This window comes from Pan troglodytes, chromosome 4 (genome assembly GCF_028858775.2).
Source record: "Pan troglodytes isolate AG18354 chromosome 4, NHGRI_mPanTro3-v2.0_pri, whole genome shotgun sequence".
NCBI lineage: Eukaryota > Metazoa > Chordata > Mammalia > Primates > Hominidae > Pan > Pan troglodytes.
The window spans coordinates 176,072,917-176,100,885 of NC_072402.2; the positions used below are offsets into that span (position 1 = coordinate 176,072,917).

Below are 27,969 nucleotides of genomic sequence, written 5' to 3' on the forward strand. Positions count from 1 at the left end.
TAAAGTCAAAAAGTTTATGTAACCAATCAATTAAATTCTGGAAATTTCAGCAGCACTTTCTTCCCAAACTGCTTTCCAATCAAATCCTCTTTCTCCCGTAAGAATTATCACAAACATAAATTGCCTAATTAATAAACTTAATTCTTATAGGTTTACGTATTTATGTCATTTGATAAACAGATGCTGGCCAATGTTAAGACTCCTAAGGACTTGGTATTAAAAACTGAAACCTCTCATCAGAATTTCTATTTTTATATCTGTGACTCACCAAACATACTTGGAAATGTCCATTTTCCAAGCTAACTTTCCAGTTAGATTTTAATCTTAAATAAAGTGTGTATGTGGTTTTATTAAACAAACTGTCACAATGGACAAACTGCACGCCTTTCCATGAATGTCTGGTTATCACCCTGATATCACCCAATGAAAAAGAATACAACACTTAAAATTTAATAGAATTCTAACAGTAAACATTTTCTGAGTTTTGGTTTCTAGTACCTGCTTATCTAGAGTTAATAATAATCACCCGTTCAACAATTACAGAAGAAAAACTTTTAAAGTTAAGTTCTAAATTTGAAGTATATAAAGAATATTCCTTTAAGAATATAAAGTAGTCAAGATTTCCTTTTACTCAAAAAAAATCACTTCAGAGGTGACCTCCATGTACAAAAGGCAAGATCAATCACATTTATCACTGGACACAAAGGATATTTCAAAGGTATTTAAAAATGGTAATTTCAAAAAGAAAAATTAATTTTAATTTTTCTAATGCATTATCAAGACCATACTTGCTTAACAAGTTAATTATGCTATTGATACAAAACATACAATATTTACACTTAACTGTACAAAATAATTTAATGTTTACAAAAATATTAGAATGTTTAGTTGACTGACACAGTCTTAAGTAATCTCTTCTAGAGAAGTATATAGTAAGACCACTGATTCCCATTTCATTTCTTTTTTAATAAGTCAAAGAAAGGATGCTGCAATGCTTCATCCAAGGTAATTCTTTGAGTTGGATCATATTCTAACATTCTTCGAACCAGGTCAAACAGTTTCTCATGTTCTTCATCATGACAAAGCATAAATTCCTGGGGGAGAAATGTTTTTGTTTTAAAAAAAATTATTAATAGTGCAAACACGTGGTTTATTTAACCTTTAATCTTTTTTCTTTTACCTTCAATGGTTTGCAGCGTCTCCTAACATATCTACCAGCAGAACTGTGTTCATCCCAATCTAGCTGGTTATGGTGAAAATACTTGCGTTTTCTACAGAAAAAAAAAAAAAGTCCGGATTAGTAAAATAACAAGAGTCGTATCTTTACCCTGCACCCATGAGGGGAGACATGGAAAGCAGCTCTCTCTAGGTGTATAGACTTATATATATGCATACAATTTTTAAAAACCTCAGCAACAATTATATATCGGACACCTCATATCCTCCACCCTGTGAGGTTTTAGTCTCTCAACTAAGTTGTTCCTATCACATACGGAACAATGTCAGCTTAAAACTAGGGGCCCCCTGGATCCAGTCCTAAAATTCTGTTTTCACTAGATCTAGAATGGGGCTGGAAATCTTTAAAGAACTCCCTCGGTGGCTTCTGCGATGAAGCTGTGTTTGGAAATACCACCTTGTCTAAGAATATACAGCTGGTTAAGGACAGAATAAATTTCACACTTAGAGTGATATGATTCCAAAACACAAGCTTTTCCATATTCTATGTATTATTTTTACATCGCCTTAAGAAAACATTTATGCAAACGTAAACTTGAGTTAAAAAAAAAAAAAAAAAAAAAAACCCAAAAGCCATTTTGTTTACTAGATCAGTGGTCCTCAACCTTTTTGGAACCAGGGACCGGTTTCATGGAAGCAGATCCAGGGAGAAGGGATGATGGTTTGGAATGAAACTTCCACCTCAGATCATCAGGCATTAGATTCTCATAAGGAACCTTCATGCAACGTAGATCCCTCGCGTGCGCAGTTCACAATAGGGTTCACATTCCTATGAGAATCTAATGCCACTGCTGATCTGACAGGAGGTGCAGCTCAGACAGCAATAATGCTCACTCACCCGCCACTCACCTCCTGTTGTACAGCCCAGTTCCAAGGGGTTGGGGACCCCTGCACTAGATCACAAGGTAAATATTTTTTATTATATTAGTTTTTAAAAACATGGCCTAGTGCAGTGACTCACACCTGTAATTCCAGCACTTTGGGAGGCCAAGGCAGGCAGATCACCTGAGGTCAGGAGTTCAAGACCAGCCTGACTAACACGGTGAAACCCCATCTCTACTAAAAATACAAAAATTAGCCAGGCATAGTGGTGGGCACCTGTAATCCCAGCGACTCAGGGGGCTGAGGCAGAAGAATCACTTGAACCCAGGAGGCAGAGGCTGCAGTGAGCTGAGATCGCGCCACTGCACTCCAGCCTGGGTGACAGAGCGAGACTCCATCTCAAAAAAAAAAAAAAAAGGAGTAAGATGAAGTTAGAAGTTACCTCCAGTACAGAAAAAAAAAAAAAAAACAGTCAAAATCTATAGTCCTTGGAATCAGTATTACAACAACGTTGGGTTTTCTGTAGTTTGAATCTATGCTATTGCACATATCCAACAAAAGGCTTGAATCTTAAAACATACCTTGTTTTCTGAATCATGTGTTGTGGTATGGGTCCTAATATTCGTTCCATCATTGCCAGGTGCTCTTTACTATCATGAGTCTAAAACATGTAAGAAAAAGAAATTTAGTACTCTCCATTTCCCTACAAACACATTAACTTGTTTAATCTAAAATTTTAGTTTCCTTATTTGTACTTCTTACACTGTTTAAAGAATAACTGGGCAAGGTTACCAGAAAAACTGTCTCCTCATTTAATCAGCTGCTTAACCAAAATTAACATCCAGTACCCAATGAATAGTTCACTTGTTAACACTTACTACTCCCAGGCAACAGACATACATACAGTCCCAATAATTCTCTAAACAATTCTGAGCTAGGTATGTGGGAACATGAATTTCAAAAAGGTTAAGATACTACCTCAAAGTCATATAGCTCATATATGAGGAAAGTTAAGCTATCAACCCATGTTAAAGCACATATCCTTAAATTAGTAACAGAGGCTTGGCTAAAGTAGAATACAGAAAACAGTCAAACTTACAGCCGGAATGGTATGCTTCTAGAGCAGAGGTTGGCAAACTTCTGTAAAGGGCCAGATAGTAAATATTTTAGGCTTGGCTCGTCATGAGTGGTCCCTATTGCATACTCTTCTTCTTTTTGTAAAAACAGGCACCAGGCAGGATTTCACCATGGGCCAAAGTTTGCTAACCCTTGTTCTGGAGAGCAGAGGCTGTATGCAACACTTTTAAAAGAAATCTATCAACTACTGTGCCTTGCATATTGCTTCCAAATCGTTGTGATACATGACAGGAGTAAGTAATACTAGCTTCACATTTTAAAGAAATTCCTTAGTTTAAGAGTATTTTGCAGGGTGGAGTTAAAATATAAACCACCTCTCAAATAATATATACTTCATTTAAAACTCAAAGTGATTTATAATCACAAAATCACCTGAAGCATCCATTTCATATTAGTCAGATTGATGAAAGCATTCACTTTGCTTAACTTTTTCTTGACCCTACAGCTCACCACTGCAAAACCAGACAATACCTCCCAGAACTGATTAATAACCATGATTCTAAGACATCAAACTTATCTATAAACTCAGAGTACTTTTCAACAGGATCTCTACAGATTAGACAGAAACAGAAATCTGGCGAGGTGCCCCACGAACAGGGAATTCATCATTGTGCAACAGCTGCCTAAGTGACCCTTAGCCCATCATAGCTGCATGCCCCCTGCACTGCTCTAACTTCAAATCAACCTCAACAGTACTAGCTGGGATCTCCAGCCCCTCTTCCCCAAACAAAACAACACAACACCTTGATCATACCACGACCCTATTTAAAGTTCTTCAATGGTTGCATCACCTAAAGCTTTCAAGAATTTAAATTTCAGGCTGGGTGCAGTGGCTCACACCTGTAATCCCAGCACTTTGGGAGGCCAAGGAGGGCAGATCACTTGAGGTCAGGAGTTCGAGACCAGCCTGGTCAACACAGCAAAACCCTCTACTAAAAATACAAAAAATTAGTGGGGTGTAGTGGCTCGTGCCTGTAATCCCAGCTACTTGGGAGGCTGAGACATGAGAATCACTTGAACCCGGGAGGCAGAGGTTGCAGTGAGCTGACGTTGCGCCACTGCACTCCAGCCTGGGTGACACAGTGAGACTCCATCTCAGGGAAAAAAAAAAAAAAAATTAAGATTTCAGATGTAAGTACAACTTAAGGACAGAGTGGAAAAGAAAGTAGAGTTTCCTACTTTTTGTTTTACCAATTAAGGACTTTTTATTTTTAAAAGCAAACTACCAACAACTATGACTATCATGACATAAGAGACATTAAAAAAAAAAAAAGCAGGAGGGATAATCTCTAAATAAGGGTCAGAATGGCAAACCTAGACAACCATTTTCATTTTGGACCAGTCTACTTTTGGAATCCACTGACTTCTAGGATCAAACCAATACCTTGTGAAGTCTTTTATGAATTGATCCTTGCCTATTGTTATAATTTTCCCATTTATACAAGACACTCTGACAACGCTATTCTTCCCTGAGTAGAATATGTTCCTTTACTCCTCTGTGCATTTACAGATACTATTTCTTCTTCCTTATATGCCCATTGCACTCCAGTTTTCTAACTCCTCCTCCTCTTCCTATGTTCTCAGTGACGCCTTCTCTAAAGAAAGTAATTATTCACCTTTCCTGGGTTCTCCCTACCTACACTTTGTCTTTTTTTTTTTTTTTTTGCAACAGAGTCTCACCCTGTTGTCCAGGCTGGAGTGCAGTGGCATGATCTCGCTCACTGCAAGCTCCGCCTCCCAGGTTCACGCCATTCTCCTGCCTCAGCCTCCCGAGTAGCTGGGACTACAGGCGCCCACCACCACGCCCGGCTAATTTTTTATACTTTTAGTAGAGACAGGGTTTCACCATGTTAGCCAGGATGGTCTCGATCTCCTGACCTCATGATCCGCCCACCTCGGCCTCCCAAAGTGCTGGGATTACAGGTGTGAGCTACCCCGCCTGGCCCTCCCTACCTACACTTTCTACGTTGTTCCATCACAGCAAATGCTACACTATACTGCAATAGTTTTCCAATGTCTTTTGCATGACTTGAGAAAGATGTTATCTCTTCACCTTTATGTACTTATACTTAGAAATGCCTAAGACATTATAGATGCTTAATACTTAAGAGTAAAATACAATCCCTTGTTGCTCCTGAATTCTTTTATAAAAAGGAATAAGTGACTCGTTCATGGCCATATTGATAGTCAGCATAACTATAACTGAAAACTGGCCACATTAACACTACTGCAAATTTATGAAGAAGCTCTACAATTTAAAAAAGGAGACAGTATGAACCATATATGAACCATGTGTTACAAACACTAATCACATGCAAAATTAACTATGATCACTCACTCATAGTAATATTTCATTCAACTGTGGTTTTAAAGAATGACCATTTTGCCTAAGTTTTAATCTCAAGAATAATGATGTATGGCAATTTTCCAATATGGAAGTCAAAACTTTAGCATACCTTTAACGTTTACAATTTGTTATGAATTATTAAATGGAATTTACTAGCCACGTACCTGAAAGACTGTGAAACCAAGGTAATATTCAATAAGAATGCAACCTATGCTCCAAACATCACAAGGCTGAGACCAACCTAAAGCTATTTTAAAACAAATAGAAACATTTTACTATGCAAAAACTTTTAATTGACAGTACATTAAATCCTTCCCTATATGAGTGCTCCCTTTACAGAACCCATTTGGGAGAATACGACACCAAATTCAGGGTTTATAGTTCTAGTTTTACAGCAAATGCTATTCAACACACTCCATAGTCCATATGCTCACATCAAGACACAGTATTCTAACTAGGGAGGGGTGCATGTTATGTAAAATAAAAGGGGGCTACCATTTTCCAAGTATACAACCAATTCGTGCAAATATTCCATAGTCTCTGAACTGTTTATATAATGGGAGAGCACTGCTGTTAAAACCATTATTATGCTCAGTTCATGGTTAGTCCAAGAATTTTTATATTTTATTAGCACAAATACAGGTTTATAATTATCCTCAGAATGAAATTACTAATGCCTTATCAATTATCATCAGCTTGATGCATGAGTTTACTTCTTCCGTTAAGAGAAATATTACCGTTTTGCACAAATTGTATAAAAAGTATAATGGGAATTTTAAGCAGTTTCACCTATAAGCAGAAATTACAGACACATTGGAGCTCAGAGAGGGATCTATATATAAACATCAGGGCTGTCTACACATGATTTTATATACTTTCTCCTTCAGAATTCTCAATGGCAGTATTATTCAGATCAGAATAAAACATCTAGCCTTCTTAAATCTATACTGACTGGGAAGGAGAAAGAACCAACCACATAGATATTTTAATATTTCAAAGATCAAATATTTAGTTAAAAAATGTATAAATAAAATCTACATTCAAAGACATTTCAATTACTTTCATTATCACTGAAGTTAAAGATAAAAGAAGAAATATATTCAAGTCAATATATAATGACTTAAGTCATTTTTGTTAACCACCCGCTCCAGTGTCTGTCATTTGAACAAATGCATAATAATAGAGCATGGGCCAGGCGCGGTGGCTCATGCCTGTAATCCCAGCACTTTGGGAGGCCGAGGCGGGTGGATCACCAGGTCGGCAGTTCGAGACCAGTCTGACCAACATGGTGAAACGCCGTCTCTACTAAAAATACAAAAAAATTAGCTGGGCGTGGTGGCAGGCGCCTGTAATCCCAGTGACTTGGGAGGCTGAGGCAGGAGAATGGCTTGAAACCGGAAGGCAGAGGTTGCAGTAAGCTGAGATTGCGCCACTGCACTCTAGCCTGGGCAATAAAAGCAAAACTCCATCTCAAAAAAATAAATAAACAAATAACAAAAATAAAAAATAACAAAAATTTTAAAATATATATATATAAAAATTAGTGGGGTGTGGTGGTGTGCACTTGTAATCCCAGCTACTCAGGAGGCTGAGGCAGGAGAATCGCTTGAACCCGGGAGGCAGAGGTTGCACTGAGCTGAGATTGCACCACTGCACTCCAGCCCAGGCAACAGAGTGAGACTCTGTCTCAAAAAATAAATAAATAAATAATGGAGCATGGTTTCTACCTATTAACACATACAAAATCCGTAAATGCTAGAGCTTGGACCTCATAAAAGTTTTATTTTTCAACCAGGCACGGTGGCTCACACCTGTAATCCCAGCACTTTGGGAGGCCAAGGCAGGTGAATCACAAGGTCAGGCGTTGGAGACCAGCCTGGCCAATGTGGTGAAACCCCATCTCTACTAAAAATACAAAAAATTAGCTGGACGTGGTGGCGGGCACCTGTAAGCCCAGCTACTTGGGAGGCTGACACAGGAGAATCGCTTGAACCCGGGAGGCAGAAGTTGCAGTGAGCCGAGATCGTGCCACTGCAGTCCAGCCCGGGTGACAGTGCAAGACTGCGTCTCAAAAAAAAAAAAAAGTTTTATTTTTCAACCACTCCTATCTCCCAATTTAGTCTTTTCCCAGGTGACTGTAATCTTCTGCAGTACACCATTCTAAATCATCTCATTCTTGGATGAGTTAGCTTTTATACCCAACATAAGGCCAACTGCCTACTTCAACTCTAGCACCTGACTACATTTTCCTCTCCAATTGAATTATGCCTTCATCCTCACTCCACAAACAAAGGACCTTTCTATTCTCCCAATCTCCTGATTCTTTCTCCTCAAGGCCAGGGACTCCAATTTCAGATTTGTACTATCCCTTGCTTGGCCACATTTGGAACTTTATTAATAAGACTGACCATATTCTGGTGGGTGCAGTGGCTCACGCCTATAATCCCAGCACTTTGGGAGGCCAAGGCAGGCGGATCACTCGAGCCCAGGAGTTTGAGACCAGCCTGTGCAACATGGTGAGGCCCTGTCTCTGTTATAAAAAACATAAAAATTAAAAAAAAAAAATTCCTTGGCCGGGCGCAGTGGCTCACGCCTGTAATCCAAGCACTTTGGGAGGCCGAGGCAGGAGGATCACCTGAGGTCAGGAGTTCGAGACCAGCCTGGCTAACATGGTGAAACCCCATCTCTACTAAAAACTATAAAAATAAGCCGGGTGTGGTGGTGGGCACCTGTAATCCCAGCTACTCAGGAGGCTGAGTTAGGAGAACCGCGTGAACCTGGGAGGTGGAGGTTGCAGTGAGCCGAGATGGTACCACTGCACTCCAGCCTGGGTGACAAAGTGAAACTCCATCTCCAAGAAAAAAAAAAAAAAAGGGGGTTACTATATACTATATTTTACTCAATCTAGGATAGCACACTGTACGATGCACCACTGTTTGATATACCAATAACAAAGAAAAAATGCCAAATATTTGGGGAAAAATCTGATTCTTAAAATGAGGAATCTATTGCCTTCTAATCTCTGAAAATACCTCTCTGTCCACTATCTCTTCCCATATTGCTTTCTTTTACCCTTACACAGTAGCTCCTTTCAATTTGTACTAGGCAGAAACCCTATTATTACGCATTTAAAAGACAAGCTCTAGAGTTGTGCTTGTTCAATATGGTAACCACTAGCCACATGTGGCTGTTTAAATCTGAAATAAAATTAATGTAAATTCAAAACTCAGTTCTCCTCAGTCACACTGGCCCCACCACAAGGTAGTCAGTCACGCACAGTGACTAGTGGCTACCATATGGGACAGTGCAGAAATGGAACATTTCCGTCATCCAGGGAAGTTCTGTGGGCAAGAGCTGCATAGGATTCTTGATTTCCTCACTCCTTTACTACTCTACTCTAGGTAAATATCAAGAGTTTGCTTTTACACTCCTATTCTGAACTACCAAGTCCCGTTGGACACACAAAAAAAGTATTAAAATACGATTCCACAAAAATGCTTTACAGTCTAACCTCAGTTGGACCTAACTTTAGGCTAAGTAATCAGCTTATTACATTCAACTCTCTTGATATGCCTGATCTGAGTGTTTCCCAATGTCTCCAGGCTCCCAAGCCAATCTCTGACTTCCCTGATTTACTAACACACCTGATCTATAACTTTTAATGTTGAGGCATAACACTCCCTTAATAAGTCCCTTCTTATTTGAAAACTCTGCGCCTTAACTCATTTTCTCTCCCAGACTTTCTCACATCAAGGGTTATCACAGGAGCTCTCTTAGAGAAGCCTCTTTCTTCTCTTGACCTTTATCCGTCCTATATCTAGACATCTGCCAACCAGTTTCCTCAGTATTTTTACCAGCCATGTGCTTTTGTGATGGCATGAAAATAGGTACTCATATAACTTCAAAATCACATTTCTTTGATGCATTTAGCTAACACAGCCTGTTCTCTTATGATCATTTAAGATTTACTTGTTCAAAAATAACCACCACCTGGAATATCTTTCCCAGACAGTATCACATGTTTACCACTCAGGAAAAGTATTTATAGCAATGTCCACACATTTTTTATGAAAATAGAAAATGTTTTCTGAATCCTGCTGAGAAGATCATACTTCCCCACCCCACCAGTAAAGCTGTAAAGAACAAAAATCTCTTCTTCAATTATAATATCAGAAAGCCTGGTGTCCACTGACCCAAAATGACCTCGGGAGCTCTGTAGTGCCGGGTAGACACCAAAGTACTGTGATGTTCATCATCATACGTTGCACTTCCAAAGTCAACAACTTTGATATCTGTGTTTTTCAGTGTGCGTTCATCACGTTTCTAGAGAGACACAGTTGAGTAAACATGAAACTCAATAGATACATTTTATAGCGCTACTCAAAAGGCCAGCCCATGAATTATCTTCTTGATTGTCAAAGTAAGCTCATGAGAAAGGCAAAGAAGGATTACTTCTTTTTGGTTAAACATCAGGATATAATAAGGCTCAGAAGTGAAATTCCTCATCCAAAGATCATCAAGTTAAATTAATTTTAAAGACAACCACCCAAATTAAAACAAGTCTTTAACTTACCATTTTAGAATTATATTTGACTACATAGTCAGACTTCACAAACAAAATATTTTCAGGCTTCAGATCTGTATGGGTTAATTTATTATGATGTAAAACTACAAGAGAACAAAAACACATTATTAGTTTCACTTACAAACTTAATTTGTACTAGGAGGGAAAGGAGGACTGGCAAAGGATACAGTGGTCAAGAGACGATTCATCTTTACTTGTAAAATGTCTGTTTTTAGTGACAACATTTGGATATATAGCTTGTATAATAAAAACAAGTTTTCTGGTGCTTAAAGATTTATCTTAATTGTTAAGGAGGTACAAACGTAAAAAATATTTAAAAATAAAGATTTATTGCTGTGCACAGTGGCTCACGCCTATAACCCCAGCACTTTGGGAGGCCGAGGGGGGCAATCACAAGGTCAGGAGATCGAGACCATCCTGGCTAACACTGTGAAATCCCATCTCTACTAAAAATACAAAAAATTAGCTGGGCATGGTGGTGGGCGCCTGTGGTCCCAGCTACTCGGGAGGCTGAGGCAGGAAAATGGCGTGAACCCGGGAGGCTGAGCTTGCAGTGACCCGAGAGCGCCACTGCACTCCAGCCTGGGCGACAGAGCGAGACTCCGTCTCAAAATAAATAAATAAATAAAAATAAAGATTTATCAAGTGTACTTACAATTTATTGACTGGCAGATCTGATACGCCATCTGCCTGATGTGGTCAATTTGAAATGGCAGAAAGCTGTTTTCTTTAATGAAATCGTAAGTACTAAGTCCCAGCAGTTCAAACACAATACAAACGTGACCATGATGATCAAACCATTCTAGCATCTGGACACATCGGCTAAAACAGAGCAAAATAATAATTCAGTTTATGGAAATCTGAATATTTCATGTAATATGATGGCTCCTAGGTGAAAGTTATACTTACAAGACACTATTGGGATCAGTACTATTTAAGTGCTCTAATACTTGGATTTCTGAACGAGCTGCTTCACGGTAACGGCCTACATTTTTTACGATTTTCACTGCTACATGCATGCCATCCCTTAAAAATAAAATTAAGATAAAAATGATAAATGTACAAGAGTGAGCTGAAGCCATGTTATGCTCTAAAGCATAATCTTAATTACCAATTCCTCTATGCCATTTAAAATAATCTTTCAGAACATATTATAGCAGATTCCATATAACATCCTCTTAAAACATTTTGATAAAATACTTTATATGAAGTGATAATTCCCTTAGTACTTATGAGTTTTAACGTTTGCTCCCAGAATTTTAAATTTAATTACATTTTATACAACAACAGTTTTAAAAGATATATACAAATGTAAACCAAAAATAGGATATGCTACTGTTGAAAGCATTCATTCATTTACCAGGCTAGGCCTACTCTGTGCCAGGCAATGCATAGATATTAGTGATTAAAAGACGGGGTGTGTTCCTACGTACTTCAAAGTCTAATGGAAAAGACAGACACAGAAACAACTTAGACTTCTTCACAGAAGAGGTGACACAGAACTGAGTCCTGAAAGATAGCAGGGAGTTTGTCAGATTGGGAAGGAAACATCCAGGTAAAGGAGACCCCAACTCTAAGTAATGAAGCCCAGAAAAACCTTAGCAGATGCACTGATGCCAGTATACAGAAACAGCTACAGGGGAGGGCAGTGGGCTTTAGACTGGGGCATCTGTAAGAATGCTTCCTAAAAAGTATAGAGCCATAAATGTTGCAAATCTTCAATTTATTTTTGTCTTCCTTTTTAAACCTAATCTACCTACAGATGAGCCAGCATTCAAGCCTTCTTTTTCACTATGACCCTTCCACTTTACAAAACCATACCCATCTCTTACTAGTGTAACAAGATGTATGCCCTAGGCTATAAAAACATTTGGGGCAAACAAACATGTATTCTAATGGCTGGATACAAAACCTTTTTCCACATCCAGTGGTTTCCAGTTCATTGCTTTCAACAAGGCCCCAACGAATGTGAACTGATAAGTCACTAAAAAATTTTTTAATGCTTGGCATATACCTCAAGACTTAAAAGAACTCTAATAAGATTACTGTGACAAAGCTTCTACTCCTATCTATTTAATTATATGACGAAAAAGTTTTCTCAGTGCTTGTATCCATGAAAATGAAAACAGAAAACATACAATGCTAGACAGTCAGATATTTATCTATGGCTACATGTACTCATTTTTTTAGAGGCCTCAACTGCCCCAATAAAGGAAACATTCCAGGCCAGATGTGGTACAGGTGTGTGCCACACGTGACTACAGGCTCGCACCTGTAATCCCAGCACTATGGGAGGCTGAGGCAGAAGGATCACTTGAGGCCAGGAGTTCCACACCAGCCAGAGCAACACAGTGAGACTCCATCTCATTAAAAAAAAATTTTTTTAAAGATACATTTCATTAAATACACCAAGACTTAGACTTTCAAGAAATTCTAAAAGGACATTAATGGGATGACTGGTGAAATCTGAATAAAGTCTGCAGATTAGTTGGCAAAATTTGAAAACAAATGTATGTATAATGATAAAGCAAATCTTATAAAACGTAAACATTTGGAAAATGGGTTAACATTTGGAATATATGGGAATTCTTTGCACTATTTTATCAATTTTTCTGTAAGTCTGAAAATATTTCAAAATACTTTAAAGTTCAATTTACATTCACATATTTGTTGCAGAAAAGCAAAATGTGGGGATAATTTAGGATAGTATTTATGGAAAGTGAAATGACAATAAATTCAATAATAAAACATTTCTAAGTATTCAAGAAGAGTTTGTTTATGGATGATGGTAGGTATCAAGCTGCTATGGTATTTAGATTCCCTGAAATGCATTTAGAGAGAGGTAAGTTTTATTTTTTAATATTAATATTTACAACAGGTTGGAAATTACATCCTTCCCAAATAATTTATGATAAAAAATTTTGTCATTTTAGAAATGTGCAGTTTCGCAAAAGTTCTAAGAGCTTCACTTACAAAAGTTTTCAAGCCACAAAATAGAGGTCCTAGAGGAAAACGGTAAAATGAGGCAGAGAGGGTCAAATCACAAACTTTATTCTCTAGTCCCTAGATAATAAAATGTCTTTATAGTTTAGGAAGCTAACTCTTAACATTTAAGATTAGACATGCTTTATTGCCTCTGTAATCCGAAATTGCCAAATCTTATATACAGGGTCAAGGGCCTTAGTTCTGGAGTTCTGGGAAATTCCTTCACTTGAACATCCACTTTAATTTCAATGATTTCCCCCTGTTGAAATTTGTCATCATTCTTTTTTTTTATTTTTATTTTTTTTGAGACGGATTTTCACTCGTTGCCTAGGCTGGAGTGCAATGGCACAATCTTGGCTCACCGCAACCTCCGCCTTCCTCCCCTCCTGGGTTCAAGTGATTCTCCTGCCTCAGCCTCCCAAGCAACTGGGATTACAGGCATGTGCCACCACACCTGGCTAATTTTGTATTTTTAGTAGAGAATGTATTTCTCCATGTTGGTCAGGCTAGTCTTGAACTCCCAACCTCAGGTGATCCGCCTGCCTTGGCCTCCCAAAGTGCTGCGATTACAGGAGTGAGCCACTGTGCCCGGCAGTCAGCATTCTTAAGATCCACATTCACGGTAAATAAATCATACACAGTTCAAGAAACTTTGGTGAGTAATTTACCCCCCAAAACACGTGGCTACCATTTAAAATATATTCCATCTTGGCTGGGCACAGGGGCTCAGGCTTGTAATCCCAACGTTTTGGGAAACTGAGGCGGGTAGATCACTTGAGGTCAGGAGTTCAAGACCAGCCAGGCCAACATGATGAAACCCCATCTCTATTAAAAATACAAAAACTAGCTAGGTGTGGTGGCAGGCTCCTGTAATCCCAGCTACTTGAGAGGCTGAAGCCAGAGAATCACTTGAAGCCGGGAGGCAGCAGTTGCAGTGAGCCAAGATAGCACCACTGCACTCAAGCCTGGGCAACAGAGGCCCTATCTCAAATAAATAAATAAATAAAATTTCATCTGAATTATGAATCTTTCCCCACCAAAAACATCAGAATGTTTGAAAAGGAAAAAACAAACTTACATGCCATGATCAATGCACTCTACAACTTTGCCAAAGGCTCCTTCACCCAAAGTGTCCACGATTTCATCTAGAGTGAGGAGGGAAAAAGAGGTGTAAGTACCTGAGTACAAACTGTCTAGTTCTTCAAACAATGAATGCTTAAGTGTGGAATATTTTCAAATGATCTCTAACAAAGCATAACTAAGGTTTCAGCACTCAAATTATTTTAGTTTCAGCTGCTACAAAAACAATTAGATAGAGCTATCTTCCTTGCTCTAATCTCAAATTCCACTGATTATTTTGGAACTTTAGAATAGAAATATTTAAATTCTACAGAAAAGAAGAAATACAAAAGAACAAACAAACCCACAAAAAACAAAATAAAAAAGCAATGAAGAGTTCTTTAGCCCCCCGCTGACAAACTATTCTTAAAAAGATTATTCTTTCTGCAAAGTTTAAAAAGTGTTGAAAAATATTCTATACATCTTGCTCTTAGAACGTCTCCACTTTGACAGATCAGGTGACCCTCCTCATCATCCTCTATACTCCTGGATCTTTTCCTTCGGTGGCTCTTCTGGAACGGCAAGTGGGCAGCACCAAGATCGTCCAGCCAATCAATATATCAGAGTGAATTCAGGGCAGAATACGCAATTCATTCAGCGGGGAGATATTCAGGCATTCAGATAAGCACCAGGCCACGAACAGTTGGCAGGAGCAATTTCAAATTCAGTCCCCAGAAATTCACAGGGCACAGTTTATGTTACAGAAGAAAAACATGGCAAGGAACAGATTTTCAGATAAGATACTTAAAGTGGCAATAGAAAAAAACAACACAATTGTCTCTTTAAAATACTGATTTAATTGAAGTCTGAAATTTAAAGAATGCAATGTCATGATTTACTTATCTCTTGCTATAAACAGCATATGCTGTGAATTGAGATGTCTAGTTTGTCAGAAAAATGTTTTAAAATGTCAAGACTATTTGAAATTATTCTAATTTAGCAATATTTTAAAATATACATGATTAAAATAAAAGGGGAAAATAAAGGCTAGTTAATTTCAATGTTCAATCTAATAAAAACTAGTTTTACTGAAGAAAACTTGGGGAGAAACTAATTCAAAGTTCACTGTTCAAGCAGGTGAAGATGTCTGAGTGTTAAAAAAAAAAAGGGGGGGGGCAGACTTTTTGGATGTTTCCCATTCAGCACCCATTTTCACAACTTCAAAAGAATTCATTGCAGACAATGATGCACTGGACTATGGAACTATGCTCTATGCAGGTTAGTAACATTTAGGTGTCCACCAGTGCAATATTTCACATTTATTTTCAAGTACCAGATAAAGGGTTTCTAAGAAAAAAAAAATGCTTAAGATGAAAGAAAAGATATGGGTGCATGATTTTTTCATAAGAATATGTTACAAATAAAAAAATAGTTTTATTATTAAAATCAATAAACTCATTATCTGGTCTGCAGAATATGAGGAAATGTGGGCAAATGAGGGCTAGCTAATAAATATACAGATCAGCTACAAGAATTTGGAGGTTTCCTTTAAGGATTTAAGTAATATAAATACAATTATAATATATCCAAATAGTATTTTTTATATATATATATAAAAAATTAGAAACTTATCAGCTCATTAAGAGTACACACAAATAAAACTCCACTCAAATTGAAAACAAAACCAATCATACCGAACGTGACTGATGACTTGAACAGTGTCTATTGCGCTTCCTTTTAGGACTGCTTCTCCTGCTGCGGACTGAAGATTTACTGCAGTGGATTCGATACCCGCTTTCAATGTCTCTGTGATAATGTCTAGGAACATATCCTTCACAGTAGTCATTCCTGTATTCATCAACGTATCTCCGGTCCCGATAATCTCGCTCATTCAAGGACCTTGCTTCTAAATAATGACTGCAAACACATGAAAAGATTTCAAATTATTCTCTTCATTCTGCAATAATGTGGTTCAAACAAAACATTTTCTCAGAAATTCTTAAACAACTAACTCAATATAAGAAAAAAATTCAAACAGATGAATTAGCATTTATATTTATCTCATAAAGCTTAAGAAATAATTTTACTTTAACAAACAAGCAAATGGGCCCATTATAGAGTTTGCTGTCAAGCACTTCACACCAAGGAATAAAGCTTGAGTCAAATCATTAATTCATGTCTAGTGTTTACTTGATTAAGTGTTCCTTTACCTTCTGCACCTGTATCTAAGCTGTCTTAGTCTCTCACAGAGGTACAATCAGAGGCAGGCAAAAAGGATTCCTTTCTCTTGTAATGTAAGAGCATTTTAGATATCCCTGGCACAGAGAGAATTCTTTCATGAAAGGTATATTAGAGCTACAAGGAGCTTTAAATGTATTCCAGCCCTTTCATTTTACCGACGACTACATTAAGATCCCTAGAAGAAAAATGATTTACCAAGGTTGTATAACAACATTAGTGACAAAAACTAAAATATTTTCAAACCACTATTATACAGGCCAATTTTATTACACACATCATCTATCATGTCTCCTCTACTCTTTGCATTTCTAGCCTTGTTATTTCTGTTTGAGAAATAGACAACATAGCTTTTGAGGACTGCCTCATGTGCCAAAGGCATCTAAAATATATCCCCCTAAAATAAGAAAGGGATCCTGTAGTTTAGCATTACAGTAGTTCCACCACCCTACTTCCCTTTGCATTTCTAATTTCCTGTCATTCCTGTTTGAGAAATACCTAAGAAACAACAGAAAAAACCACCATCTAGTGCCATCGTGCTTTAATCTACAGATCCCTTTGAAAATCTGCTGAAAGCCATGGACTCTCTTCCCTAAGAAACACATAAACAAAACTTGGCAAGGAATTTCAAAGGTCATGGGCCTCAGGATGTCAATGGATCCCAGTTAAGTGGCCTTGATCTGATGGAAAGAAAAGGACATAGATTCAATTGGCCCAGTTTCCCGTCCCCCTCTCTACCTGGGATGAGTGTCCTCTTCAACAGAGTGCGAAGCTTCAAGAGGGATGCACATGGAGCACTGAGGGAGAGAGGGGACACCTGCCCAGTCAGATACATCGGCTAAAATAAGCCTAACAAGCAATGGAGTGACGGATGTTGACTAGATTGCCCTCACCAACCCCTTTCCTTTCCCCAGAATATGCTGTCATTCTTTTTCCCAGGGGGCTGGTTTAGGCAGAAATAGAAGCATCTTTACAACTACTACCCAATAGGGCTAGCATAAAATCCAGGCTGGGGAGATACAGAAACCCGGTTCTCTTTCCCTAGCATCAGCTTTAAGTTGTATTTATTGGAGAAACAACTCAGGATATTTGGGTAAGACTGTGGGTAGTCTAGGTTAGAGATCTGATCAGTTGGCTTGGAACTGTCAGGGAGAGATCACCAATACAATAAGCTAGACGTGACCATACTCTTAAGGGCATCCTTCCCGTAAAAGTCCAAAATCCTTCTATTAGAAAAAACTAGCACTAACAATCTTTAGCTGGAATACTGCATGGAATTAGAGCTGCTAAGCCATAAACAACGTATAGAGTAACAAAACATGGAGTGAACACCATGAGGACAAACTAAAAGGATAAGAGTCTCTTCAATAGATAATGGCCGATGACCAAGGCTGAGAGATTATATAAACAAAGTCTACAGAATTACACAGGCTATGGACAGGGTAGACAGGATGAACAGACTGATTTAATTTTTTAAAATATCCACTGAATGCCCAGTGAATATTTCACTATAGCCTTTCAAATAGCCAAGACGGATGAGGGTAAGGGCATTCGTTTTTATATCCACACAGGTCCTGTGGGAGATAAAAAAAAAATTATATAAGGCAAAGTCCCTGCCAACAAATAATGAACAATTTGAGATTACTCACATAAAAATGAAACAAAATCCAACAATGTAGGAAATTCTAAAAGGTTACAACACATGAGTGCTTAGAGTCAGAGATGGGGAAAAAAATCGGTTTAAAATGGTCAGAGAATAATTACAAAAAAGATGGAAATAGAGTTGCATCTTAAAGGGAAGCCAGGATTTGGAAAAAGTAGAATACAGAAGAAATTCCGGGGGAGAAGAATGGCATATTACCATCTTAAATTCATATGGCACTTTTAGCCACAATGGCTTAGAGAAGGAATTGTCTATGCATTACTCAGGAAAAAGACAATCCCAGCAAGAGCAATTTTCACATAGGGGAATGTAGACAAATAAGTAAGCTGAGAATAGCATCATTAAAAACCCTGCATGCTAGGCTAAAGAGTATTATTTCTCAAAGGACGGTCTATTTATCAACAGTATCAAATATGGAGTTCTTATTAAAAATGGTAACCCTGGGCCTTAGGTCATACTCACTGACTCTAAATCTGGTCAACATACCTCCAAGGTGATTCTTATTCACACTAAAGTTGGAGAATCACTGGTTTAAGACTTGATACTTTATGTTACAGGCTTCTGACCACAATATATAAAGGTAGGGTTTACAGCCACATCAGTCTTTCTAATGCAGAATGGATTAACTAAGCCTGTAGAAAGGGAGACCAATTCACAGGCTACCTCCAAAAGACAAATCATAAAGAAAAGACACTATGCAATATATATATGACAAATGGTTAAAATATTGTAATAAAAAGCTCTTCTAAATCAATAAAAATACTTTAATAAATACGCTAAGAATAAAAAGATGTTCAAATGATCAATAAATATATGACAGCGGACAAATTCGTTAGAAATTTAAAAATTCAGTTTAATCAAAACATTATTCTTGGCCGCCTTTCAAAACAGCCAAGATTGGTGAGAGCATGAAGGAGCACGTTGTATAATTTGGCAAACTCTCTAGAAAAAGAAATATGAACCTGTAGCAAGAAATAAGAGTTCACATGCTTTAACTTAAAAATGCTTCTTCCTGGAGTGTATTTTCAGGAAATAATCAGTGGCAAAGATTTAGAAACAAAGATTTTTTTTAATTATAATTTTACAGCTAAATAATGGGGACTAATTTCCTACAGAGATTACCATCTTTATACTTTTCTGCATTTTTCAGTTTTTTGTTATTTTATAAAAACACTCAAAGTTTTTGATCTTCAAAAATTAGAATATTCTGGATCATGGTAAACGCTGACCACCAAACACATCTGGTACAAATATCAAAGCAGGTACTGGCCTGGTGGTTAACTGGACTCAGTATCATGTTTACATAGTTAACTGTGAGCACAAATGAACTGTTCATCACTCATATCACTTCCTTTCTATATATACAACGTATAATTATCCTATGAATAACCAGTACTATGACGTTAAGCCTTAGGGTTTTTTGTATTTATTAATAGTGGGGTACAGATGGTTTTTTTTAGTGTACTGTACATTAATTATTAATTATCTCTGGTCTTTGAAATCCTGTCATAAACCTTCCCCCTTCCCCTTATATAATAATGTGTATGAAGCACGATTTGTCTGCACTGACTACAAATAAGCTCAGTTTGGCAGAACAAGTCTGTTAACGTGGAGAAGGAAAGAAATTACATACTGTTTTTTAAAGTAACCCCAGCTGGCTAATTTAGAAAGCAATCTGGTAAACAGTCCCAATGGAACATCTGCACAAAACGAGAAAACAGAACCAACAAAACAAACGAAAAAGGGAAATTAATGAAAGTGAAAACTTACCTAGCCTTTCTTTAATCATTTAGAACTTTAAGATTCCTTTAATTCTATATAAATATATTACCTCCAAATTTTACACTGGTAAGAATACAATAAAACAGGACACATGCTGTTGCAAGTTTTTATTGAGGCCATTTCCCAAATTACTAGCTACTACCTATGCAAAAGAATAGTTCTTAAATAAAGCCAGCTTCTAAAAATCCCAAACATATCCCTTGGCCTCATCTACAAATATAACCTGTATGACATGGTATAAGTGACTAATAATACATGCTGCTTTTCTCTGCTGGAATAACTCCTCCCCTATAAAACCCTACCTTATTTCTGAAACAATGAGCCCTACAACATACCCATCTCCCTCCTACATACAAGTTAAAGGTACTCGTTGGGCATTCTATCACTATTACTTAACTTTTTGTGTGTCATCTCCCTAATCACGTTACTGGCAGTTGGGACTCACCATGTTATTTAATACATTTTACATTCACTTACTGATCAACTGTCTCCTACCTACCACTCCCAGGCAGACAGACATACATAAGGATAAAGAACTTTGTTTTATTTACAGCTGTAGCCTCAGCGCCTATGGTCTAGTCTAAAATAAGTACTCAAATATTTTCTAAACGAATATTTGCTGACTGAATTATAAAACAATTTGACAGATGAAAGCTATATAAGCAAATGACAAATCATTTAAAACTATTAGAGCTAAAATGCTAGTAGTTCAAGAGTTAATTTACCAATCAGATTCTTTAAACTGGTGATGTGGTTTACAATGCCTGTTCTCTTGTGTGCTACTATGAGATCTCCTTTTCCGCTTGTGACTTCCACGGTAGCTTTCATGTCCCCAGCTTTCTCTGCTATCCCAATCAGGACAGTGAGTTCTTTTGGAATGCCGCATCTGTTGATAGAAATGAAAAGGGAATTGTGGAGGTTACAGATGTGTGATAGGTAAATTATTATATATTAGTATTATTTAAGTTATCAAAACCCAACACACAGGGTCTTACAGGCTCCAAAATCTTTTTAGGTGGTAATGCTTCCCAAGGCACTGGTATGTCAGATGACTGCTAAGAGGCATAGAGATCTAGTATTAAATTGTGGGTAATACTGATACCTTAAGACATTTTTTTTTTTTTGAATTCTGATTACATCCAGGACAAATTCTCAGCTTGGTGCTTGTCTTCATCTAACACTTGCTAACTGCCTTTTTAAAAATTAAAAAAAAGCGGGGGGGGGGGGGGGGGGCCAAATAAAAAGGTTCAGGCCTAGTGTTTCCAGCAGACAAGAGTATTTAGCTAAAAATTAGTAACGTTTTTATTTATCTTGTTTTATTTTGTTACTTTCTACTTATTAGTGATTTTCCAATTAAGTTATTGACATATTTTCTTTTAAAAATGTTAACATTAAAATGTGAGCTGATTTAAGGAGAAATAATATCAGTGTCATGCAGCTTTGGCAAAGTACTGTAATACAAATAACTGAAGTGCAAGACAAAAACACTTAGGGATACTAAATATGGGAGGTGACTTTGTTTTAATGGTAAAGAGCTGTTCAATGATGAAGCTTCTTTTTCTCAAATTCTCCATAGTTCTTTTCTCTAAATCTCAGAATGACTCTAAGCTTTGAGAATATTAGTTCTGTGTGGATAGAACACAATATTCAACAGAGAAACTGAAGAGATATAAAAAGGTGATTTTAGGCCGGGTACGGTGGCTCATGCCTGTAATCCCAGGATTTTGGGAGGCCAAGCCCAGGAGTCTGAGACCAGCCTGCGCTACACACAGTGAAACCATCTCTACAAAAAAAATTTTTTAAATGTTTATGTGATTTTATGAACTCATTTTCTCTATCCAACAAGTTCATTTTCTTATCCAGCAGTTATTCTTAACCTTAAAATCTATTTGTAGTAAATCTGGAGTAACTCTGAAAAAGAACTCAACCTACAAGGATGCACACTGAAGCATGGTCACAGTGAAAGCAAACGATAACGGTGACATCTGACTTTATTTACAAACTCCAGTGCATAACCTGGGTTCCTTCCAGGCTCAGCATCTGTGCTCAAACAATATAACCCCTATCTGTCTCTCCCCATCTTAATTATTTTCCAAAGCAGTTAAGTTTTAACAGTCAGGTCCAAATTCTCCTAAACAGGGTGAGTTTAAATGGTAAAAAGAGAAGAATTTCACAATTCAGCAAGGAGCTGAAAAAAGCTAAAATGGAGTAAAACCCACTTAGTTAACCTCATTCAGCTTGCCCAAATGACTAATAAGCAAACAAATGCAAGCAGAAATTTAAATGATTTTAAATGGATTAAAGGTTTTGAAGTGATGCAGCTTCAATTCTTCGGGGAGGTGTTCCACAAGAAAGTATGTGTCACGCCATCAGAGTCTGATTGCCACCAGATAGTCAGATATTTTAATTCACTCTTGCTGATTCTAATTCTATACCCATCAAGCATCCTTCTAAGGTGGCTCTCAGCTCACTTTACAGAGGAAGAGAAGGCACTGATCAGGCCAAACAGCAATTCTAAAACTCTTGTTAGCGTCTCAATGGAAGTGAGCATTCCGGTTTGATACAAATGGAGTCACTTCCATATGGGAACGTGACATGAATAACAGCACACATTTACTTGAGGCAAAAGGCCAAAACACAAACTTTCTTCATTAGAGCTATCAAGAAAAATTTATGGCTGGACGCAGTGGCGCCTCATCCCTTGAGCCCAGGAATTCGAGACTGGCCTGGGCAACACGGCGAAACCCTGCCTTTACAAAAAATACAAAAAATTAGCCGCACATGGTGACTCGAGCCTGTAGTCCCAGCTACTGGGACAATCACTGGAGCCCAAGGAAGTCAAGGCTGCAGTGAGTCATGATCACGCCATTGTATGGGCGACAGTGAGACCCTGTCTCAAAAAAAAAAAAAAAAAAAGAAAATGTGTATTTCAAGTGCAGTTCATCTGAAGCGTTCCGTCAAATACCAAAGTTGTATTTTAACCACATCAGGAACTCAGCTTGGTTAAGCATTTTTAAATCATAGCAAGCAAAATCACATCTGATGACCGAGGGTTATTATTATGACCCTCCATTACTATGAAGTTTTTTTTCAAGACTTATGTGTCTTCTTCAGTTTTGTTTCTTCCTCTTCTACTGTAAGTCTGCCACAACCAGCTAACCTCCAGCAAAACAGAACTCTCAAATTATCAGTTAATATGCAAACATTAAAATAAGAACGAGCTCCCTTGTGAGAGTCCAAAATTCTTCTCAAGTTCACTACTTCAAATGTAATTCAGCTGTTAGTCGCAGCCTCTGACCTCCCCCACTCACCCTGCAATGTTCAAAAATATTTTATCTGGAGGCACAAAGATCACCCGACCCACGTTCTACGTGGTAAGGTTCCTTCGCATACATAAAAAAGAAAAGCTATCTAGAATCATGACACTGCCTCTAATAAAGCATCCTACATGCTAGAGTAGGTATCTTTCAAAAAATAATGACACAGTGGATCTCATATGTAGATCCATCGCCACTGCCCTTAAGATCCTGTAGTTCTCGACAACTTTACGCTATGTACATGGCTTAAAAACATCGAAACAGGTTATAAGTTTAGGATTGGATGGCTCCAAGAGGACTGCATTTAATGGGTTACAAGCCTGTAGGGGTGTGTGAAAAGCACAATCGCACAGGACAGCTATGAGGCAAGACAAAGTGGCTGGCGAGTTCACTTTGCGGCGGTTTCCTAAGGATCGGATAAGCATATCTGGGCTATTTAGGCAACCAGGGATAATAAGATGCAAAACCACCAGAAACGCAGGTTCGCCGCAACAATGTTGTGTTCAGCAGGGCACAGAGGACTAGCCTCCGCAGATTTCCACCTCTCACAAGCAGCCACTGCCCTCAACCACCCGGATTTGCACGGACGCCCGGTCCCCTCCTCCCGGCTCCTGGGCACCCGGCCAGTGGCTTTGGCGCACTCAAGACAGGGGCATATGCTTGACTCTGGAAAACCCCCGAAACGCTACAAACGGCCCAGGCCAGGAATCCAGGGGAAGACTTGATCTCCGACAACACGAACGCCAGAGACGGCTCTCGAAGGGTCTCCCGACAGGTCCTAGCGCCCGCCGGCCGGAAGAGGTCCCGACGGGGTTAACCAACAGCCGCGCTCGCCAGGCAGCAGGGGACCGCGAGCCCACGGCCTCCGGAGCCGCGACGCGAGCGGCCAGGGCCCTCAGAGAAGGGTCAGCGGCAGAACCGCGACGCCCGAGCAACTTTCGGTGCTGCCGGCGTGCACCAGCCGAGCAGCGCCTCGCAGAACTCCCAACTCAGCTCCAGAAGCCCAGGCCCCTAACGCGGTCGTTTCTCCGACACCTGGCTCGGAGACCTAAAGACCGACAGCCGCCTGTCCCAGCACACACCATCTGCAACCCTACCTCCGCAAAAGCAAATGGCCCTTCGGCCGAGAAATGTCGCCAAACTGCCGTCTTCCCTCCTCGGCCGCTGCGACAAACACCCCACAAAATGGCGGCAGCGCCGTCGCCCTAGAATCCCCCGAGTCGCCTCTAGCACCACCTACGCCGCGCGAACGCGCCTGCGTGACAGAGCCTTGCGCGCTCCCGCCGCTCCACCTAAGGGCGGGGCTCCACGTGACGTAAGAGCGGGACCCGAGCCTCCACACTGCGGCTGCGCGGCCCAAGCATTTCCACCCCCGCCCCCCCACCCCCCACCCGGTCCCGGGGCCTCTAGGCCGGGAGGGTGTTTACGTTCTCTACGGGCTTGGGTGGAACCGGGAAGGAACGCCCGTGTCCCGCCCTAAGTGTGTACCGCGTGTCTGCCCCCTCCCCCGGGACCTCAACTCCCGCAGCCGGCACTCGACAACGGCCCCAAAACCGCCCAGGGCGGGCCTTGGCTGGTGCCTGGGCTGTTCCCTGGACTGGGTGCTTGTCCAGCCCACTTGGCGCTTCCAGTCTAAGGTGGATTCGGATAAAGAGGCTGTCTCAGAAAACAAGCTCAAGGGGTGCTCATCTTTTCAAGGCACGTGCTCCTATTTAGAACAAAACAAAAACCCGGAGGTTTCAATGGAGACTCCTGACAAGGTTTTCCTGTTAGGATCCCTACCTCCTGAGCAGTTAAGGTCGCTGGAAGTTTCCCTAACGAAGTTTTCCCCATTTTTTTTGTCCCTGCGGGCTGATTTTATTCAAGGCTGAAAAATGTCTCTGAGCTAGTGATAGTCCGTTATGGGGCTTGCTTACCTCAAATAAGGTATTCTGCAGTTCTGAGAACCCCCAGGCAGTTCCCCCGTGTAAGTATGTAACATGAGAAATATTAGGGTCAAAGTCGGAGCCCTGTGGGGAACACTTAAGGGCCAGAGGGAAAGGGGCCTGAGAAGGAATGATCAGCAGAGGAGGAGAACCAAGAATAGGGTGTCAAAGCAAGGAAGGGCTTAAGTGAGGGAAAGGGTTTAGGTAAGGTGAGACTGAAGATCGTCGGGGGGGACGGCGGGCGGGATGGGGGTTGGCTTCTGTATTCTGACGGGGATTCGCTGGATAAAAGGGAAAGCTAGAAATCAAAATTGGGAGGGTAGGGTTGAACTGTTGCGGGTATTAGCCCAATAGCATGTGGGAGACCTGTTATCCTGTTAGGTGAAAGGAGGGAACGGAAATACCTTTAGTGATCTAACATGATAGAAACTTGTGCCATCTGGTTTGGGTAAGTAGGGTAAATTTAGATAAATCTCGGAGATTGTACAGCATTTCAAAAAGTAAGTTGAATTTTCATGGAGTTTGCACTCCAAGAAGTGAAGTTGAAAAGAAACTTGGAAAACTGGAAGGGTAAACTCTTTATGCTACAGAATGAAACAAATGATATTATTTTCATCTAGAATAGCCACCATTTTTGCATCTACAAATTTAAATCTTACTCATCCTTGAAGGGCCATTTCTTTAAGATGCTGTCTCTGACATGAGTTCCCACCCATTTCCCGGCTCCTGACTACTCCAGTTAGATGTGAAGTCCTCAAACAGTGGAGTATTTGGAGCCACCTGGTATGCTAACAGATTTTGCCCAAAGAGTGAAATGTATTGGTTCTACAATTGATTACACATCCTGTCTCAAGGGAATCTATTAGATAGAATGTCGAGCTGACTAGTCTGGGCGATAATACAAGGTAGAGTGGGGCTCAAATTGCAGCATATGAGAATGTAAATTCAAGCTGGCACCAAAGAATGTTCTCCTGTTTCATGGAGTAGGAGAGATCCTGCCTCCTGCGGTTATAAGAAAGTGTGGTCAGGACAGCCCACAATTCTGCTCAAAAAAGCAACACTATGTTAAAAAGCAGCCACTTGAAATGCCACCTACAGAGGCCTTTATATTATAGACGTCACACACACTGTTACCCAATAGTAGAGTCTGCTTTGTAATTACATTCATCTCGCTTTAGTGTTTTAATTTGTATGCCACCAAAAGGTCTAATGTTTAAAAGTGTGTAGTGATCAGAAGGAAGCTGAGAATGACTAGCACCTCTATGCTATGCGATGCAGCACTATGGTGCCCCTAGTCACTCCCTGTGGCTTTGTGCTGAGTTTGGAGACAAGGACCTGATTTATATTGTCTTTGGTATCTCAGGCCTAGAACCCAGTAAATATTTGTAGGTTGTTTACATAAGCTGCTTTGGGCCATTTGGCTCAGGTGGTTTAAGGTCAAAGTGAGTAAGTTAAAGGTAGACATTTCATCCTAGCATCACTGCACCAGTTAGCTTACCACCCTTTCGTGGCAGCCTCAACCCTTCCTATTAAGTCAGTTACCTGGCAAGACTTAATGAAAAGGTTTATCTAAATTTCTGAGAATCTACTACCAATACCAGAAACACTGCCTAATCCAGTGGTTTCATCTCTACACAAGAACAGTATGTCCAAAAAAACCTTTGAGTTAACTGATGTGTCCAAGCAGCTAGTCAAAGGCTGGGCACGGTGGCTCACGCCTGTAATCTCAGGTTGCAGGCAGAGGTGGGTGGATCACTTGAGCCCGGGATTTCAAGACTAGCCTGGCGACATGTAGACATGGTGAAATCCCATCTCTACAAAAAATACAGAAAAAAAATTGGCTGGACATGGTGGTGCATGCCTGTGGTCCCAGCTACTCAGGAGGCTGAGGTGGGAGGATGGTTTGAGCCCAGGAGGCAGAGGTTGCAGTGAGCCAAGATCGTGCAACTGCACTCCAGCCTGGGTGACAGAGCCAAACCCTGTCTCAAAAGCAAAAACAAAAAGAACTAGTTTAAGAATTTTTTTGGCTGGGCACGGTGGCTCACGCCTGTAATCCCAGCACTTTGGGAGACCGAGGCAGGCGGATCATGAGGTCAGGAGTTCGAGACCAGCCTGGCCAATATGGTGAAACCCCGTCTCTACTAAAAATACAAAAATTAGCTGGGCATGGTGGCGGGTGCCTGTACTCCCAGCTACTTGGGAGGCTGAGGCAGAAGAATCGCTTGAACCCAGGAGGCGGGGCTGCAGTGAGCTGAGATCGTGCCGCTGCATTCCAGCCTGGGTGACAGTAAGACGCTGTCTCAAAAAAAAAAAAAAGAAATTTTTAGCTTTGAAGAGCAACCAAAGGAATATTCTTATCACATATTCTAGGATATGTATACGACATGCTTAACTTCAGACATCAAAAACACTCATATATGAAAGCCAGATTTTAGAGTAAAAGTCTAAATTATTGTGTAAATTAAACAAAAGCTTATTACCGTATAGAGTAACCTTTACAAAGGTATAAACCTTTGCAGTTATAGCCTCTGTTATTAGCTGCTGGTTACTGATACTTACTAATTAGACTTGCTTTTAGCTATCAAATGCTCATTCTATGCTAACCACTTCATATACATGATCTCATTTAATCATCTGAATCCTATCAAGTGATCATTGGTTATCTGCCCTAGATCAGTTATCAAGTCCCGGAATCAGGATTCAAACCCAGATCTTGCTTGCTCCAAAGCTCTTGCATTTAATCCGTTCTACTGACTGCTTCAACTTACACAACAAAGTACGTGGCAACTTACTTCACTTAGTCATTAGAGCAAACATGCTGAGTCCATCTTTCAGCAAGATCAAAGGTTTGTCTTAAAAAACCACTCTCCAAG

The 27,969-nt window shown here is 39.6% G+C and overlaps 1 protein-coding gene across 16 annotated transcripts; it reads right to left on the reverse strand.

Moving 5' to 3' along the window:
• On the reverse strand, nt 1-27,969 carry CLK4 (CDC like kinase 4). 16 transcript variants are annotated; one of them, XM_063810958.1, is made up of 15 exons: nt 24,269-24,483; nt 20,580-20,740; nt 19,706-19,772; nt 17,148-17,206; nt 15,866-16,088; nt 14,653-14,743; nt 14,191-14,257; nt 11,037-11,153; nt 10,783-10,949; nt 10,116-10,210; nt 9,736-9,865; nt 5,707-5,789; nt 2,640-2,719; nt 1,181-1,271; nt 1-1,094 (listed from the first exon to the last, which is right to left on the reverse strand). In XM_063810958.1, the coding sequence occupies exons 4-15, from the start codon at nt 17,198-17,200 to the stop codon at nt 954-956; spliced, it is 1,338 nt and encodes a 445-aa protein (XP_063667028.1). In that variant the 5' UTR covers nt 17,201-17,206; nt 19,706-19,772; nt 20,580-20,740; nt 24,269-24,483; the 3' UTR covers nt 1-953. The 16 variants fall into 16 exon arrangements, with proteins under 16 accessions (XP_063667028.1, XP_063667029.1, XP_016809884.1 ...); XM_063810959.1 differs by having other exon boundaries at nt 17,148-17,983; nt 24,269-24,435; XM_016954395.3 differs by lacking the exons at nt 17,148-17,206; nt 24,269-24,483 and adding an exon at nt 27,889-27,969.